The following is a 19,276-nucleotide window of genomic DNA, read 5'->3' as shown; positions in this document are numbered from 1 at the left end:
GTGGCTCTCTTTACAGGCCACTGCAGGACCACTTTGACTCAAAGTTCACTTTTATTCTCACTTAATTCACTTTTGCTGTTAGTTTGCTTTGTAGCTTCAAACAATGTACCTTTGACAGAGACTTTCACATGGGTTACTTCCTGTCACCGGACCCCACAGTTACTTAGTAGCGCTGATCTCGCAGCTGCCTTTTACTTCAAAGTTCATCCACAGGTCTGCCTTTCTTCATGTCTCATCCACACGCATGCAGCTTTCACTTGTGATATAATGTTGCTACTTAATTCGCTTTAACACACACCGGTCTCTCAGGTCGCTTGCCAACTCACCGGCTATGTGCGCTTCTTTCTTGTTTGCTATTTCCAATTCCCGAGTCAAGGTTATTACCACAGGCTTGGCCTCGCCTCCCCAACTCTGCCGTTCATCCGGGAGGGTCGCTGGTGTCCTTGAAACACAATGCAATCTTCACTTGTGGGATCTGGCCTTTTCCATGTGGTTTTTGTTACTCTGTTACCCTCCTCCTCGGCCCAGTGTTTGTGTAAAAATGGGTGGGGGGGAGTTGGGACTTCGGAAATTCCTACAAAATAGGATGGGGTAGATGAACAAAAAGGGGGGGCTACTGCGGCTCACCATCGGCTGTCTCACCCCCACTCCCCAAAGACCCCTCACCCAGGTGATCCTCCCGCACTAGTCCAGCCCCAGGGTCTGGATCCAAAGGTAATGGCCGTGTCCTGGCCACCTGAGAGAGAGAGAGCCCCGGGGTCTAGCGCGTGGGACACCCTCTGGTTTCTCACAGCGTCATGGGGCCTCTGTTTTGGTGGGTCAGTCTTCTCTTCTTAATGTTGTCCTCAATTCCATGGTAATAGCTGGAATATTTCTAGAATCTTCCCAGCTGGTTTGGTTGATGTCTTGTCCCAAGCCATTTTCACTATCCCCTTTGATTTTGATTTGCTGATTTTTGGTCTTGTTTTCTCTGCAAAAAAACGTCTTTGCCAGAGTCTTATCTGTTGGGTGTTCATAGTTGTTAATCTCATTTTATCTCTCAACCTTGTTTCCATTGGTTAGGGAGGTTGAATGATGCCTAATACAGGAATGTTGTGTATATATTGCTGTTCAACGTCTGCATGTACTTCTCCACCAGATAGTTGACAGTATAGGCCAGATCTATAGTTGAGAGGCGTGGTCTGAGACTGTCTTTAAACTGTGGAAGGTTTTTCTTCTCTACACTTATTGATCAGATTTTAACATTTTCCCTCTCATTGGCAATCAAACGGATGGGTCTTATAGTAGACCGTATTCTGGATGTTGCATTTTTTGTACATTCAGATGTTCTACTGGTAGGAAAACAGGGAGACCAATTGAATTTGGTTGCAATTGATTACGTAGACGGAGTATAGTTTGTGTAGTTAAGTCTTGGGTTGGAGTTTGATGTTTGAGGCACCATTTGAGGAATCCTCCTACTCCTGGGGTCTGCTGCATCTCATGTGGTTGTGGTTCATGGGCTTCTTTCCAGCCTGATGTGGCGGAGTAGGGTGGGTTCCATCTTCTGGTTTAAGATCTTGTCAAAATGGTGCATCCCTTCCTCTTTGGAATTTTTGATTCTGTTCTGCAGTGTCTGGATGTGGTCCCAATAACACTAGTTTCCATCATTTTGTTTTTCTTCCATGCCACTAAATACATTTAAGGTAATGTAAAGTGGTTTTGTAGAGTGCCCTTGTGTCGATGATCTTGGCTTCGCTGTGCATGGCTCTGTAAGATAACACTGGTACGTGGGGGGACTGAGTGCCAGATAGAGGGAGAGGTAGATGTGGAAACCTGGTGTGTTGGTGAGGGCACCTGGTGTGTTGGTGAGGGCAGGTCGGTGGCACGTGTTACCAGTGTCATACCAGATCAGTTTGGAGCTGGTTCCTTCCCTCGAGTTTGTCTTCTGTGATTTCGTTGCCCAGAACCTTGTGATATCAATTGAGCCACCTCAGTTGTTCGTCTGTGTTCTTGCGGTTACACAGGTTTGTTCCAGGTCTGATTTGGGGCCAGGGTTCATTGTTCCTGTAACAACGCTATTAGCGGTTGCATCTCCTCTGATAAGGACCATTCTCCCATTTCCTCCTCATTCACTTCCTGTCATTTTACTGCAAATGTGCTTCAGGCCCTCTGCTCCTCTGATGATTGTTGTTTCACTAATTCTCCCCACATATGCAGTTTGCAGGTTACTCATCTGCCGAACTCTGGTGAGCATTGGTGATTGGGAGAGACCACATTCATGAGCCATCCATCGGCTCCATGGCAGGAATGGAATAGGCTTGCATGCATCTTGTGAGCTCTGATGCCTACAGTCAGCGTCTACTGGGGTTCCCGAACCGTCAGCATGCGAGTTCCACACCCTCATTCTGCTTGGAGTCTGATCCTGCCATGTCTTAACTATGGTTCTGCCCACATAAGGGTAGGCAGGGACCAGGGGATGATGCTAAGGAGAGGGATGAGGAAGAACACGGTTCAGTTAAAATCATGGTGTATGTTATGTTATTTCATTTTTAAAGCACCAAATCCCGTGGGCATCCAGGCGCTATCGCAGAGAAGAAAAAAAAAACTGGAAAGTATGCAGTTGAGGTATAAAGTTTACTCGAACAATCTGGTTTTCAGCAGTTTTCTGAAGGCTAAAAGATCCTGCTCCCTCAGAGCCTCTCCGGCAATTTGTTCCATGTCCTTGCCGCCTGGAATGGGAGAGCACGACCATTTCCCCAAGCCCTTTTTACACGATCAACCCTGAGGCAGCAGGCCTGTGCAGATCGAAGATTTCTATTTGGATGATGAATAACTGCCTTTTGTTTAAGGTATTGGGGGCAAGTCCAAAGATGCACTTGTGACATACTGTCAATACTTTAAAAGAAATCCTAGTGGAAATTGGGAGCCAATGCAGCTCCCTCTGAGCCGCAGATGTAGGTTCATTCCGACCCATTTGATGGACTATTCAAGACTGCAGCATTTTGGACCTTCTGCAAATTTTTAAATGTTTTTCTTACTGGCCCCACACAATAAGGCATTGAAGTAGTCAAGTCGTGGGAGTATTACAGCCCTGACTAGTTTAGTCCGATTTTCTTTTGAGACTAAAGGAGCTACCTGCATTAGTACTTTTAAATGGTAATTAGTACTCTTTCCACTGGCTTCTACATGGGCCCCTGCATCCAGACTTGCCTCCATGTAGGTACCAAGCGTTTTTACTTTGTGTGCCATTCTTATCCTACTTCCTTCGACCTCAACATTTTCGAACTTTTGGTCTAGACTGTCTATCGCCTGTTGTGTTCCGTAAATCATCAACTCTGTTTTTGTACCATTCAAACATAGCCAATTATATGACATCCAGCTTTTTATACTCTGGTAGGCCTAATTTAGCCTTTCTTGATCTATTGCAAGATTTCCTCTCAACTCTACCAGCAGCTGGAAGTCATTGGCATAATTTGTAAAGAAGAAGCCAAGTTCTTCCAATTTCCTACATAACGGGACGATATATATATATTGAAACGCAGGGGGGGATAAACAAGCCCCCTGGGGGCTCCACAAAAGATGTCTTCTGATTCAGATGATGAGTCTCCCCAGTAAACCCTTGACTTGCGACCTTCCAAGAAGGATTTCAGCCATCTGATCGCGTTCTCAGAAAGGATACCCACAGAATCCAATCTTTCCAGCAAGATTCCATGGTCGAGCAGATCGAACGCGGCCGATAAATCCAATAAAACCAGCAGGCCCGATCTGCACTTTTCCAACATAGACAGCATTTGTGTCTGGAGGTCCAGTAAGGCACTCTCGGTACCATGACAGCTTCGGAACCCTGACTGCTTTTTTATGTAAAATACCAGCCGCTGTCAGGTAGGATTGAAGCTGCATGGTTGCAACTTTATCAACACATTTTTAACAAAAATAGCATATTAGTAATAGGTCGTAGGTTGGCTGCATCCTTAGGATCTAGACCTTTCTTTAAAAGTGGGCTCACTGCCACATCTTTGATAACTTGCAGAATATTACTGGTTTTAAAAGTGGCGTTAACAAATCTACATAAAAACGGGGAGAAAATGTCTTTATGCTCTAAAATCAACTTAGATGGGAGATCTCCTGGGAAGCTTGTTGGATGCATTGTTTTTAATATATTTTGGATTTCTGCAATGGTCGTCCTGGAAAACCCGAACCCCTCGTTCGGTGGTCTCTGGCTTTGGTCTCTAACATTTGTTTCCATGTTATTGTGCGTAAGGGTTTCTCGTTCCCCTTTTCTATCCGCGACAGTGGATTTCTGTCTGTCCAGCTCTTCCTTGATCTTTGTTTGAGCACACTGAATTTTGTCTGCAAAAGCTTTTTGGGCACGGGTACAATCGTCTTTCATAGGTTTAATAATTTGACTAAGAGCTTTGGGCTTCTCCCCAGATCTAAAAAGTTTAAAATGTTCTCTAGTTTGGTTTCCTGCTGAATCAATACAATCCTTAAAATAGCTTCTTTTTGCTTCAATAATTTTTTCTTTGTACTCTTTTTTTTTTTTTTTTTTTTTCCTGAGTATCCATAATTATTTTATTTTCAGGGGTTTTGTCTTTCATCCAGACATGTTCAGCTTGCCTTTTGCAACCTTTTAAAAGTGCTAGAGCTGGGGAGAACCATTTTCGGTTATTTGGAGTGTCTCTTACATTTCGTGTTTTCAGAGGAGCGAGTGTGTCGAGCATAGTCCTCAAGTCATTATTGCAGTGGGTTACGAGGATATCTGGATCATCTAAATCATCTGTTTTCTCCATCACTCTATTTATACACTCGGCCAGGTTGGCTGCCGCAATGGACCGATAGTTCCTACTTTGGACCTTGCGCGGGAGTTTGTGTTGTGCTTTGAGTGGTATCGGGAGTTGTAGATGGCAGGAAATGGACGAGTGGTCAGACCAAATACATGGTGCAGTTACAATATCTGTCAATACCACGTTTCTGCTTCCCACCCAATCGAGGATGTTCCCCTTTAAATGTGTTGGTTCAATGTTATAGATGCTAATATCATTTTTTAGGGTTTCTCTTTCTTATCTTTAGGGTGTCCCTTCCAAAGTTTAAGGTCACTTAACAATACAATTGCAGAATTAGCCGATTGCATTGGGGATAACACATTAATAAGGTTCTCATAAACATTTCTGGAATCTCCCGAGCCGCCTATAAATCAGTACAAAATGGTGTCCAGTCATTTTTTCGAATCCAAAAGTTTCGAAAGGCAAACTTTTACATTTTCTTTTGGAAATGACAATTTGTTTGAAAAAAATTTGAAAGTTTGCCTTTCAAAACTTGGGTTAGGGTTAGGGTTGGGGCTTGGGTTAGGGTTGGGTGGTGGGAGGTTAGCGTAGGGGTTGGGGGGCCTGGGGGGCAACCCCCCCAATGTACACTAAAACCATAAAACGTTAAATAGAGCTGTCCAGTGCTGAAATTACAGCACTGGACAGCTCCATCTAACGTTTCAACGTTACCAACAAAAAAAAATCATTGAAATGCTACTTTTAACATGTAAAAGTGCATTTCAATTGAAACCAATCCATGACTATTGTCGACGGATTGGTTTCGAAAGAAATGCACTTTGCAAGTTAAACATAGCATGTCGCAGCTTTTGTTTTCGAAACTTTTGTTTTTAGAATCTTTTGATTCGAAACTATGACTATAAACCGTACAAAATGTATATTAAAATTAGGTATCAGTTTCACATGTAACATCTCACAGCCCTCACAATCTGTCTTTACCTTATAAATGCCAAGTTCTTCCTTACATATGATGGCGATTCCGACCCCCAACCCGCTCTCGTGATGTTTCCCAATGAAAATATACCTAGGTGGGGTCACTTGGTCAATCGTAGGGCCATGTGCATCAGTGAGCCAGGTTTCCGTTACACACATAATGTCTACCTGTTGTGGGGCCCAGGGAAATATGCTCACTTTTACCTACAAGGAATCTGAGCAAGCTGCTTGCACATTCACTCTACACTAACCTGCAACACAAGTCCATGATGGTCTGCAGGGATAAGCAGCACAATGTACGTGTGGTAGCCAGATTTATACAGCAGCAATTTGCAACACAATCACCCAGCTGCTTTTTCCTGCCACGTGCCCGATGCCCTCAGAAGATCAGTGTGGAAACCTGACCGCTGAGCCATGCTCTTCAAATAGAACTGACATGGTGCAGCGGAGACATCAATTTCTAAGTGCTGTACATCCCTTCCACCTGCGACTCCTCCAGACACCCAGCCTTCCCCTTTCCAGACCGATGCATCTGCTCTCCAGGTAAGATTTTGAAGCAGGAGTATTTTGCTCGCTTAATGTTGAAGTTGGGAGCACATTGCTTTTTTTTAGGGTGTCAAAAAAGTAATTTGCATTTTCAGTGGGGATATTTTTCGAGTAATACAAATATATTTTAAGTCCAGAAACAGTTGTCTTTTAGCAGTCCATGCTTCTTGGCGCCTAGAAGTTAAAAGTTGCATTTTTACCCTACAGTTCTTCAGATCAGGTTGTAATGTTAGAGTTCCCTCCTTTGGCACTGCTCTGCTGTGACAACTCATTTGAACCTATCGATGGCGCTGCATGGGAGAACGTGGGGGGCAGTCGTTTGTGTCCCTTTCATATTTTTAGTTTGAAATATTTTCACTCCATGTTTTTTGTGTTTACTGCCGTTTTGAGGGAGTAACAGCGCCGTCTGGTCATTCAATAACAATAATCAACTTGGAGCATCCATGCCGTTCTCAGATTTCTCTTTGCAATCAAGGGATCTCTGCAAACCTTCAGTAGCAGGCCCTTATATATGACCAGCTGTGGAAGTTTCCGATGCGCAGGACAGTTTCAGATCCAAATTTCGCTGGCATTGTCCACACCATAGAAAACCAGTATTGCCATTTGTACAAATCGCCACATTTTATCTTTCGAACTGAGTGGCAATGGCCATAGGGATTGGCATGGGCAGTCAATGCGTGGGCAAATAACCAAACACCTACAAGCCTCGTTTCTCTCCTCATATGCCATTTCTCCCTAACTGTACTCTAAAGCAATAGCTTTGGCCTATAGATGGCGCTTGTGCCCCATAATAGCCCAAACTAAAAAAAGGACCAGCCCTCCTTCTACAGTGTGCACATTTATCAGACATTATGACTTCAAATCTATACAACTTCTAGGGGACACATAACTTATGCGTAAATCGTATTTAGGGACTTTTCTATTTGTCATCCATGGATGGCCTTTTTCAAAATTACGATAGGATATGGAGGATTGGGGAGTTGTGTCCTGGGTGTCAACCGGGGTTGGGTAAGCGGGATACCATGTTCTCTGGGTTATTGTCCCCAAGTCCATAGTGGAACTCCCTCACCATGTGAACCTACCTCATATTGTCACACCCAGAGGTTCTTCTGGACTGTGGCCGCACCACCCTGGCCGCATGAGGTTCCCCTAGGGAATGAAGGACGACATTGCCAGATTCGTCACAACATAAAACTCCAAATTAAGAATAACACCTGTGGCACAAAATGTTTTTTTCTTTACAAGAAGACTCTCACGAAAGCTGATATTTTCAAAGTCTGCCTTGAGAAAGGATTTACTAGACCCTCATGGTGCCAGATGCTTCACAGCCCTTCGCTGGGATGTGAGGAGTGGACGCATCCTGTACTCCATAGAGGCCTGTGCAAAACATTACGCTAAAAAACCCTATATGTTTTAATCCTAATTTCTGTTTTTCTCGATCAGCATAGTTTGACATTTGTATATACCCCAAACTTGATCTGAGAGATTCATATGAATTTGGATTGTTTTTGGGGGGATTTAGTAGAAAACCACATTTCCGAATTAAAGGTGGAGATGGTGCTAAATAAGTTGGTTGTTGTACTTGCAGATCTATGAAGTCATATCGTGGACATGGATCAACAGACTAGACGAAGCCAAGGGAATGTTTTCATCGCACTTTCTTTTGTATAGTTGTTTTCATATGGTCAGGGGAGATTTATCAGTTACACAGGCAGTAGCCACCCCACCAGTAAAACCCAACCTACTTTTGAACTTCCACCGTTTCTGGGACTCTTATTTTGGGTGTTTCCAAAACAAATAACTAACAGTCCCAAATAAAAATGTCTTCTTTGGAAAGGTTGCTATGTTTTTTCCCCTTTTCCATTATGGTGGAGTCTAACAAAAGTGTTAAACAGAAAATGTGTCCCTTCAGTTATCTAATGTAAACAAAGTGTCCTGGTCACGAGTTCAATTCTGTGGTCACAACCTCTCCCTCGTACTCACATGCTCAAGGTTTATCTCCCTCGCTCTATTCCATCTCCTCTGTGAATGGTTCTCCTCGGATAAGCCCGCATCCTAGATTGCTGCTGATAAACCGGGTAGCGTCTGGCTTTTTCTCTAGCAAATACAGGGACACTCCGTTTTGCCTTCATGACGGAGCCAACTTAATTTGCCTTATCCAGTTTCCACAGGTAAGATTAAAATAGCCTGATCACAGCCTTCTTACTTGTCCCGAATTAGCCTTTCACCCCAACCGCTCTACTTTTCCTCTGGTCCTGCTCCTCCTTGACGCTGCACCACATTCTCGTTTCTCCTCTCACCATGGGTTTAACCACATTCCGAATGGAGCCTCACTCCTACCACAGCTTTGGGCCAAGAATTCGCTCCTGGTCCGTTCTGTTCTTGCTAGCTGCCACCTCACTAGCCTCGGACATGTCTTCTTCCTTCTGGTACTCTGATCCCAATTCCTGTTGTTCGGCTCCAAACCATCTGATGCCTTCTAGCCTCCTCGTGATATTCTACACCATCCTCCTCCTTCCTCTCCTTAATCTAATGTCACAGATGGCTCTTCTCTCACTATTGTCTCCACCCTCCCCCACGTCTCTCTAGATTCTGTTCACGGCTTCCCTCCTAAATTGCCAACTTTCTCCAAATTCCTAACCCAACCTCCTTCTCCAACACCCACACCACTGTGCCTTGAACCAGCCTTTCTATGCCCTGTGGGCCCATTCCTCTGTTGGCAATCAGGTTTTGGCGTTTGCATCTGCGCATGATAATTATTGGCCTACCAGGATTGGTCATGCTTTTCTGTATTGTGATTATCTGTATTTAATTGTACATTGGACGTTCTACGGGCATGTTGGACGCAGTTGCATAAAGCGCGCCCACCAAGTTGGATTCCCTGTTTTACATCTGTCCGCACATGTGTGGTGCAATCGGCTGAACGCCGCGGAGCAGAGTCTGCAGATGCCACCACAGATGAGTGCAGCAAATTCTTTGGGGTGATCACAAGAGTTTCTGGGAAAGCAGAACTATGTATTTATCTAGACCTTCCATGCAGAGGGTGAACACTTTTAGACAGGTCCCTTGAGAATATATTTCAACCAAACATGGGATTTCATTGTAGCCGCAAACCCTTGAGAGAGGGAATGTTCTAAAACTGAAGAATTGGTTGCAATTTGGTATTATTTGTATTTTGGGCCAATTTTGCCATTTTCATTAGCAGTATCCGGGACGTTTTGACAGACTAATGTGTGAATGTTCCTGCCCAAACATCTTGAATTGATACTCATGCAACCCCTTCGTTGCATGATCAAGACTACACCTTTTACCCTTCATGCAGTCTGTTACTGTACAATCGGAATAATGTCTTCTGGTGGTAAGCTCTGGATTGTGTGTGGCAGTTTTCGCTGCCTACATTCAAGTAAAACTGATTTTTTGAATGATGGAGTCCCGAGTGCTTTTCTTGTTTCCTTCTGTTTTAGGAGCATCCTGATAAATGGCCCTTTTTTTGTTTTCATCATTTTGTATTCCATGCAAGAAACGCTGACAAATATCAACAAAGTTCACAGAACACCTTGTGTTGTTAACTGTTAAAACCATTTCAAGATCTTGGTAGCATCGCATTTCTTTTTTCTTCTAGGGAGCTCACTTTATTGTTTGGTTGTGGTTCCACTGGCCTGGGAACATCTCTTGCCCGGCCATCTCGAAACCCTGAGCCTTTTTGGGATGCATATCAGGAATGACTGTTTCACAGTGCTCCTGAGTACTACAAGGAAGTTGAAACATTTGGATCTGAGCTTCTGTCATGGTTTTGACCAAAGAATGCTGAAATGCATTCCCAAGGCATTTCCACGTTTAACCAAATTGTACCTCAGGTGAGCGGATTTGTTATTCATTCTGCAAGTATAGTTAATTTGGCTCATGAAAATGACCTCCGATGTGTAAAACGCTTCATCTAATTTCCACGCTAGGTGGCTCCAAGGAGCAGTGTGACACTTTACAGAGATTGTTCTTGTAGGAGGAGCAGCTTGTAAAAGAGCGATTGTCTATAGAAGAGGATAGAGGAGTGTTTCAGTTGTGATGAAATCTGGGGTGTGAAGAGGTTTGCACATTTAAATGCTCTGATCTCTTTAGAATCTCTTGATATGGAACCACATTTAGAATTGCCTGTAGATCAGACCCTCTGTGATCTGGAATGATCTGACAAATTTGATATTTCCACTGGCCATAGTATTACTAGTACTTTAAACCCAGGTCGATATTTTGTCAAAATATTGTTAACAATGATCGATGTATTTAAGGAGTTAGTTATTAAGGATCTCAGGAAATTGGAGAGGCAAATGAGCTATACAAATTTGAAACTTAATTTGAGCGATGAGCAAGCTCTTGCATTAGAATCTTTGCAAAATGATCAGAGCAAAGTGATCCCACAGGCAGATAAGGGTGGAGGAGTAGTTCTCTGGGACAGGAAGCTATATCTGAAAGAGGTTTACGTCAATTGCAAGAAACAGGTTGTTATGAAATTGTACCAGCATCCGCACTAGATGATATTAAAAAAGATTTTCATCATTTATTGAATGATTGGAAATTTTAAAAATCTGCTTGATTGGGAGGAAGTATTGTTTTTGAAATGTGATTATCCAGTTATGTCTATTTTGTATTTCCTTCCAAGATTCATAGAGATTTGAATACCCCCCCCCCAGTAGGCCAATTGTGGCCTCCAATAACTCTGTCCTTCAAGCAACAATGACATTTTTGGATACATTTTTGCAACCATTTGTTAGGGATTTTAACTCCTATATTTGAGACAGTTCAGACCCATTACAGAAATTGCTCACTCCGGTATGGGAACCTAATCTTGTATCACTTGATGTTGTTTCCTTGTACACCAGCATTAAACATGAATATGGATTATTGCCTTGTAAACCTATCCTGGACTCAAGGTCCATTGTCTATAAGCAACATAATCAGATGCTGCTCTATGATGCTGAAATTATGTCTGGAGAATTACATGTTTCTCTTTGAGGTAGAGTATTAGAAGCAAATGTGCAGAACAACTGTAGGGTCATGGCCCCTACTTATGCTAATCTGTACGTGGGTCGGTGGCTGGAAACAAGAGCTTGGTCTGAACAGTATAATGAATATTTGGACTATCTTGTCCAGTGGTTTTGTTTTATAGATGACCTATTTATCATCTGGAGCAGTCCTTTGGAACTTCTAACTGAATACATCAACATCTCGAATAATAATTGCATTTACAGCTTATTTAAACAGCTAGTAGAAGAGAGTTGATTTTTCTGGATATTACATTTCAGGTAATTGACAATCAGCTTATGTGTACGCTGTTTAGAAAACCTACTTCTTCCAATTCTGTACTTCATGCACAAAGTAACCATCCCTGGGCTCTTATAAAGAGCATTCTGTATCGTAGGCCCAAAACCAGATCAAATAAACAATCCAAGGAAACAATAATGGAGTGCACGATTTGAAAAGAAAAAAGTTTATTATAGCCAAATTACAGCGGAAAGCTCAGTTGGCTCTGTGCAACTGAAAATTGAAACCACGCTAGACCCGCCCACATGGGGTTCTAGTATTTAAAGACAAAACCCCCCAAATTTAGATACATTGCAACTCTCAGATACATGTTAGTCCCACGTTCCCATTGGCTGCTACCTACACAAAAATCTAAACGCAACCTACATTTCCCCGCATTATTGGTTAGTACATTCCATGTGACCCTCCTAAGTACATCCCTCCAGGAATGACTTCATTGTGCAGTCAGCATACAATACTCCATCCTAATTGGCTAAAGTTATATATGAAACGTTTACTAAAATGGCCTACCCTCATTAGTTGAAACAAATTCATGTAAGCTATGATGTGCGTCCCCCTTGAGACAACCCAATCATGTAGTCAGTGTGAACAGTGAATTCAGCAAATTAGACACAGTACTATCGTCTCCCGTTGTTAGGCTCACCTGGCTCCCACAGGGGCGTCGATCGGACCCGGAGGGCTGCGGTCTCCACCAACGTGATGCGTAGTGCAGAGATGACTGACTGGACTGGCCCTCCTAATCTTGTCTGCTTGACCCGTAGAAGTATTCTCCTGCAAGTGGAGAGATGGATTTAGCCACCCGTGGATTCAAGTGTTGGCACCTCCCACAGTCCTCCCCACTAATCACCTCCGAAGTGCCCTTTTAGCAATCTCACCTTATATTCTTGAAAGATGAGCTCTCCATCCTGCATGGATTGCAGGGGCGCGTTGATGCCAGTTACTTCACTGGTTTGAAGGCGTGGGAGAGTTCCGGAGAGTATTGACTCTGAGGTTCCTGGCGAGGACCAGTAAGTATCAAGTTCATAGAGTTCAATATGTCCGATGTTCACTCTTGTCCCCCCTTCCTTCCTTGTCTTGCAGCTGAGATTGTGAGAAGATGCTCTCGTGGCAGCTGGTGGCGCTCAGGTAAGAGTCTGTATTACCCGACGCTGTCCGGTAAATGTTGCACGTGTTTAACGTGTTGTTTTCTCTCTCTCTTTGCAGGTGCGGCATATGAAGATGTGGAGAGTTGTAGAATAATGCCTCTGGTGGTAAATCAGTTAAGTCTATGGTGATAAGAGTTATATTTGTTGGTTTTCTCGGCTCACTTTGTTGTTTTCTTTTGTCTCCCAGGTGCCGGAGTTCGGCGAAGAAATGATGGAGGCAGCGCCGAATCGAAAGATGCTGTGAGGACTGGTGAGTATGGCGCGGCGCTGCAGCTGCAGATGCGACTCGTACAGGAATGACGTTCCAGGTCCGGAGGCGAGATGGATCCGGAATCGGGTGAGGAATTCGAAAATAGTTCGTTTTCTAACCTTGTCCTTTTCTTTCCTCTTTGTTTTAGGAGCTTCAGATTCGTGGCGGACGTGGCAGAAGACTGGATGCTAACTGCAGGCACGGTGAGCGTTACGCTGCTGGATGCAGAATAACGCGAAGCGTGTGCTGCTGTTCGGGTGTGGTTTAAATAGCCTCCAAAGTAGTTCCAGGTAAGAAGTTCCCTAGAACCACGCCCGAGTAAAAAATAGTCCCTGTAATAAAATAGTCCCATCCAGGCCTCACGTTGGCTTGGACTCACTTGCAGCATGGTCTGCATCAGGTAAGTAAAGTCTATGAGCCTGGCGCCTATGGCGCCAGGACTGATTTCTATGATGAGCCTGGTGCCTAAGGCGCCAGGACTGAACACAAACAGCCCCCAGCCGGGCTGTTGGGGTTTTAATAAGTATCTGGATGCCTGCTCCTGGACCCGATGGGCTTGATCCTGATGCCCGGGGGTAGGCATCATGACACCCGTGAGCTCAGTCAATTTGGCAATCCAGACAGTTCCTAGACCTTACAGTGACTTACTCTGCAACACATTTTGCAACTCCCGTTTTGAAACAGGTTGCTATTTGAGACGCACATTCTTCCGGTTATCTCTTGGGAACCAGGTGGCTTCATTAAAAAAGTAACTGCGGCCCCGCTCTTTGGAAATTAATTTCTCGTATTTATTCATCCTACCAAGCCATTCTATCACAGGCCCAGTTGTCCCAACATCCTCGTGGGGGCAGTATAACTACAACCTGGTTGTGTGCTTTTGGCAATGTCTTCACCCAAGGCTTCATTCACAGAGATATGTCCTTTGCAGCTATTCTACTTATATAATGTCAAGAACACAAACTGTTCTTCATTTTACCACAAGCTCCTGAGAACAGCTAAGCCCTGCAACAATATCTTCTCCAACTTCCTGTGCTACGCTGACGATGCACAACTCTTCTTCAAACTTCCTACAGATGCCTTTGCACCTTCCATCATCCCTGACTGCCTCTCAGCCACCCAGGCCTTGTGTACTTCTAATGATCTTTGCCTCGACTCCAGCAAATCAGACATCCTCCCTTTACTCTGGCCTTCTTCCATGGGCTCTCTCCCTGCTCCCTCTTCGGAAGCCATAAACCTTGGAGACATCTTTGACTCCTCTTTCTCTTTCCTCCCTCATACACAGGACATTGCAATGAAGTCCAACTTTCAGCTTTTCCTTCTGAAAGGAATTCTACCTTTCCTCACCTCCCCCCAGAGACTCGATGTTACCCGGGCTCTGGTTCTCTCTAGGCTTGACTAATGCAATAGCCTCCTCTTTAATCTACCTCCGTCCACTCTGCGACCGCTCCAGCTAATTCAGAATAGGGCAGTGAGACTTATCCTTGGCCTCAGGCCCAGAGACTGCATCCCTCCTGCCCTTCAAATTCTTCACTGGCTCCCGATCGCAGCACAGATTAAATTCAAATCCCTCTGCACCATCCACAAGGCTGTCTGGGACCGGGGACCAATCTATCTGCAACTCTTTCTGACCAAATGCTCCCTCACTAGACATATGCATTCCTCTGGCACCAACTCCTTGCATGTGAAGCGGTTTGCTAAACAGAGAGCAGGTGGTCGATCCCTTTCTTCAGTGGGCTCCCTTCTGTGGAACAACCTCCCTCTTCGTCTTGGGCAGGACCTCCTTAAGTTCCTAAAAAGCCTCAAGATCTTCCTCTTTACCTCTTCCTTACCTCATTCTCTCCCCTGCTTACCACACAGTAGCTTGACTGATGTGCAGGGCCCTTATGCATCCTCGGGGCCCTGATCTCCCACATCTATTGAGCTTAGAGCCTTTTGGATAACACGCATGGAATGGATGCGATGCAGAATAACTCTGATACCAAATAATCAAACCAATTTAGGAAGATGGCAAAGTTTACTGTTTTTAATATCAATTATCTAAAACAGGGAGCTACAACGGACATCAACGGACGTTCACTCGGTTCTCTGTGAATTTATCATAAGAACCCATTTATATACTAAAACTTTGTCATAAGTGACGTCCTACTACATGGCAAATGAGAAAAGCCTACGGGGGGTTGCGATAGGCTCATGAGGAACATCTAAGTATACCTTCTATAAGAGGTGCGATTGTGATTGGATATCTACTGTCAGGTGGACAACTTATGCCTACCTCTAAAATATATAATCTTCAACACTATTAAGTACACAGTATGTCATTGGCTCTCAAACTTTAAGGTCCTCTATTATCAGCCCTCTACAATTGGTTGGCACGCTTACTTAGCAGCACGCGAGTTCAGATCCAGGTGCTGGGAGGTGGACTTGACTTTTCCCTCCCCACCCAATTAGCCCAACGTCTCATCACTCAAGCCTTCTGCCATGAAGAGTGTCTTTGAACTTGGCCTTGCAGAGTATCTTTGTCTCTGGGAATATAAAGGAGTGCGAGCATGCACTATCATAGTTCTGGGACTAAATGCTCAAATCTATTTTCATCCTTGGCTCGCGTGACGGGAGACTACGATTTGGACCATTTTTGCAGCATTTAAATGTCTTAAATGAATGAAAGTTGGCATGCATGGTGTTCTTTCTTTGCACTTTAACAAGGGATGATTCAGTTTATCATGTTCTCCGCCATTCAAAAATAGATAACCGGCCTTGGCTGCTTCAGCTTTGGTACCGGGCCAGACAGCCTCGCCATTTGTATCCTCGATCTCAGCTATTTTTTTATGATCCGTGGTCCCTGTTCCTCGCCTGAGGTGTGCTGTAGCTCTGCATCGGGAGAGCCAGCGCAGACCCAGCAAGAGTGCCTGCTCGGGGCAAGGAGAGCGTTATGGGCGTCACCATGGAAATATTGGAAGCCGCATGGTTATGCTCTAACTGTTTGGCGCGTCAGACGCGCACCGCCATGTCGGCGCATCATTTCAGCAGTGGACCACATGACGCTGACTTCCCCCATCACGTTGGACCATAAAAGCAGCTCTCTCTCATGTGACCGTGCTTCCGATTGTAGTCGGAATCCGGAGCTGCTTGTTGTTAATTCCTGATATTTCTGATCTTGTTCCTTGGACCCTTCATTGCTGACACTTTACTGCCGACATATTCCGCCTCTGTGTCCCTGTACCTGTTTCGCTCCTGATTTTGCCAACCTTTTGCCTGCCCTCTGGATTGTCTTCGGCTTGTGTCCTGGTCCCTGCTTTGGTCCGTACGGCTTTCCAACTCGGTACGTGTACGGAGTGGCTTGGTTCTGATTCTGCTTGTGCTCTCTTCCGTCTGTGCACCAACTCGGACTGTTAACCGGACTGTTGTACTCTATCCTGTCTGGTACTTCCTCATTCTTACCCAGTACTGTTCAGCGAGATCAGGTCTCCCTTCTGTTTCCTGCGTTACTGCTCCTTTCCTCCTCCCTCTCATTCTCACCTTCAAATTCCACCTGTCAGGCTCCAATCTTCAAGCGCAGGAGTGGTACGAACCAACCACCCCCTCCGTGGTCTGGATGCCTGCAAGTCACAGCTTACACAGACTTCCGAGACCCCGGTGGGGAAAGAGGGTTAGGGAATCGATGGTTGGACAGGAACTGGTTTTTTAGGATAACCGGAAAAAGGGTTAGGAGAGGGAAGGTGGACAGGACTGGGGGCGACAGGATAAATACAAACTAACAATTAAACATGAATACCCAAACCTGCATATACATTACATGCCCACATTACAGACTGTCATCAATGAGGCAATTAGAGCAAAAGGACTTCTCTGTTTTTGAGTGCTGCCCTCCTGCCTGCGCACTCTCAGGTCCGGTCTCCGGAGCAGGTAAATGCTGCAAAGAGAGTTATGAGTTACTACCTTGTGAGTGTTTCCTCACACACACAACAGATGCATCCAGTGGGTAAACGACATTCCTTCATGCACCCCCACTCATATCCAAGTTTCCACGTTCTAACTCGTATGCCCCCTTGAGTGGGTTTCACCCTGATATGCGGTTGGCCGCACGTGGCCCCGCTGTTCACGCTATCCACGTGTTAATATGCACACGTAGAGTAAATAGTAAACGTGCTGCTAGCCGCACGTGGCGCAGTGCGACTTCAGTACACGCCACGCCGTGTTCCCAGTTGCGGTTCCCTTAGCTGATGCACATGGCTAATTATGCATGCAAATAGTATGCACTGCTCGTGGGATCGCTGCGCTTCGGTGCGAGTCTTGCGCCGGTCTTAGCTTTGGATTAATGCTGCACTTATCTTTTGCCGAACAAGGGGACTCATGAGTCTGGGCGGTGCCCCCTTGCGTGTGCCCCCGCTTCGCGTGAGAGATTCCTGACTGTTCGCCCCTGAACGCGGCTTTTCTGCCCAAGCGCGGCTTTCCCAGCATGTGCTGCAGCTGCTCCCCTGCGCTTGCGGTACTTATCTCAGGCGCTCGAGGGGCCCGGATGATGGCTGGCTGGGGTGTGGCCCCTTCTGTGTCCCCTTCCTCGGAGCTGCAATAAACACGTCCTCTTTGTTCGGGAGTTCAAGCACAAGCCCCGTGCTAACGTGCGCGCACGTATGCGCGGATGTGCTCCACCCAACGTGGGTGGGGTTTTGTAGATTCCGGCCCAGGGCTTGCTGGGAAGTGAAGTTTGTAGGCCTTTGTTCCTGCAAAGAGGGCACAGAAGCCTTCTATAAGGCAATATTCGTTTGCGCCGGGTTTTTTTGTTTGCCCATGTGTGGACCACGTCCACAACTCACTCCAGGCTCCCCTCTACACAATCCCAAGGCCTGCACCCTGACACCACCTGTGCAGAACAGCACAAGGACTTTTGGGATGCTCTGCTGCCAGCTAGTGTGCTGCACCCCGTTCCTAGTGCGTCCCCCGTTCCGTTTGGGCAAGCTCCTGATTAACATTCCCTCTCCCTTTTCGTTTGTCCTCTTTCTACGGAGACTTGGATTTCATGGACTTCAGATCTCATCACATGGTAAATATAACTACTTATTTCTGGACCTCTGGTTTTGATGATAGTTCTTTTTAGAACATCGATTCATTAGGGAATTCTGTTTGCCTTCTTTTAGTGGAAGACCCTGTTGAGAGTACCCGTTGGAACGCTAGTCACTCCACCGGTTATACAAGATCCTGGGTGATACACTGTGCACACCAGGTTGGCACTGACTACTGTAACCAGAGACTGTGGTTTGTTTTTCCCTTGCATCTTATCCTAAATTGCTTTCCCTTATTCCCCGACAGCTTGGTGTATATCCAGGATGGTCAGGTCATACGTCCTTTCAAGTAATGTACCCATATGGCCCAGGTTGCTTTACCATAGGGCAGCAGGGTGTATTGTTGGGAAGGTTTCCCTCAGTGAGGGTGGGGGGGTTCTTGGCTGTTGGAGGTTGGAGAAGCACTGGCCGGCAAGGGTTGCGACGGTCTTCCGTGGATCTCCAGTTTTGTGAGTATATTCTTTCTGTGTCTCTTCGGAGCGTGTCAGCTGACAGAATCAGAAGCCTAACATGGAGTCCACAGATCCTCTTGCAGCCCTGATTAGGTTGGTTTCCGAACTCAGGGCTGATATGACAGATGCCCACGATGCTATGCGTCATAGGATGGATGCCCTTCAGGATATGGTTCATATGCCCGCTCACAGTGACCGTGCATTAGGGGCTTCCACTCCTAGTTCTGCCTACCCTTTACCTTGGCAGGATACTGTACCGGTGTTGATGTCAGCACAGTTCCCCCAGATACTCTCCAAACGTTTTACGGGTGATTCAAAGTCCTATAGGACTTTTATAAACCAGTGCAAACTCCACTTCCTCTGCCGCCCGGCTTCGTTCCCAGACTCTACCACCAAGGCCGATTTTGTGCTTTCTTACTTGGGTGGTACAGCCGCTGCCTGGGCCAACCCGCAGTGGAGTCCAACAGCTACATGCTATATGACTGCAACGCTTTAATCACAGCTATGACCCGTGTGTTGTGTTTGACACTCGTTGCAAGACACAGGCTTCAGACCTTAAATTCCTCAACCTACTCCAGGGAGACATGCCTCTACTTAGCCAAGTTCAACCAATTGGCTGCAGAAACCGACTGGCCTGAGGATAAGAAAGCTGCAGTATTCTACAAAGGGCTCTTATAGGAGCTCAAGGACACCCTGGCCACGGTACCAGTGGTTCCGACTGGCTTCGCAGATCGGTTGGACTTAGTCCTCCAGCTGGACGCTAGAAGGGCAG

The 19,276-nt window shown here is 45.5% G+C and overlaps 1 protein-coding gene across 2 annotated transcripts in view; it reads left to right on the top strand.

Annotated features, from left to right (window-relative positions):
* The window catches only part of LOC138527502 (uncharacterized), a 260,309-nt gene that overhangs the window by 214,367 nt on the left and 26,666 nt on the right, over positions 1-19,276 (top strand). For both annotated transcript variants that reach the window (XM_069638745.1, XM_069638744.1), the window contains exon 4: positions 9,904-10,138. In XM_069638745.1, coding sequence (XP_069494846.1) covers positions 9,904-10,138 — 235 coding nt within the window. The remainder of the gene's footprint in view (positions 1-9,903; positions 10,139-19,276) is intronic.

The sequence above is a fragment of the Ambystoma mexicanum genome, chromosome 14 (genome assembly GCF_040938575.1).
Source record: "Ambystoma mexicanum isolate Mex_15411 chromosome 14, UKY_AmexF1_1, whole genome shotgun sequence".
NCBI classification, from domain to species: Eukaryota; Metazoa; Chordata; class Amphibia; order Caudata; family Ambystomatidae; genus Ambystoma; species Ambystoma mexicanum.
This window is presented reverse-complemented; position numbering and strand designations above follow the sequence as displayed.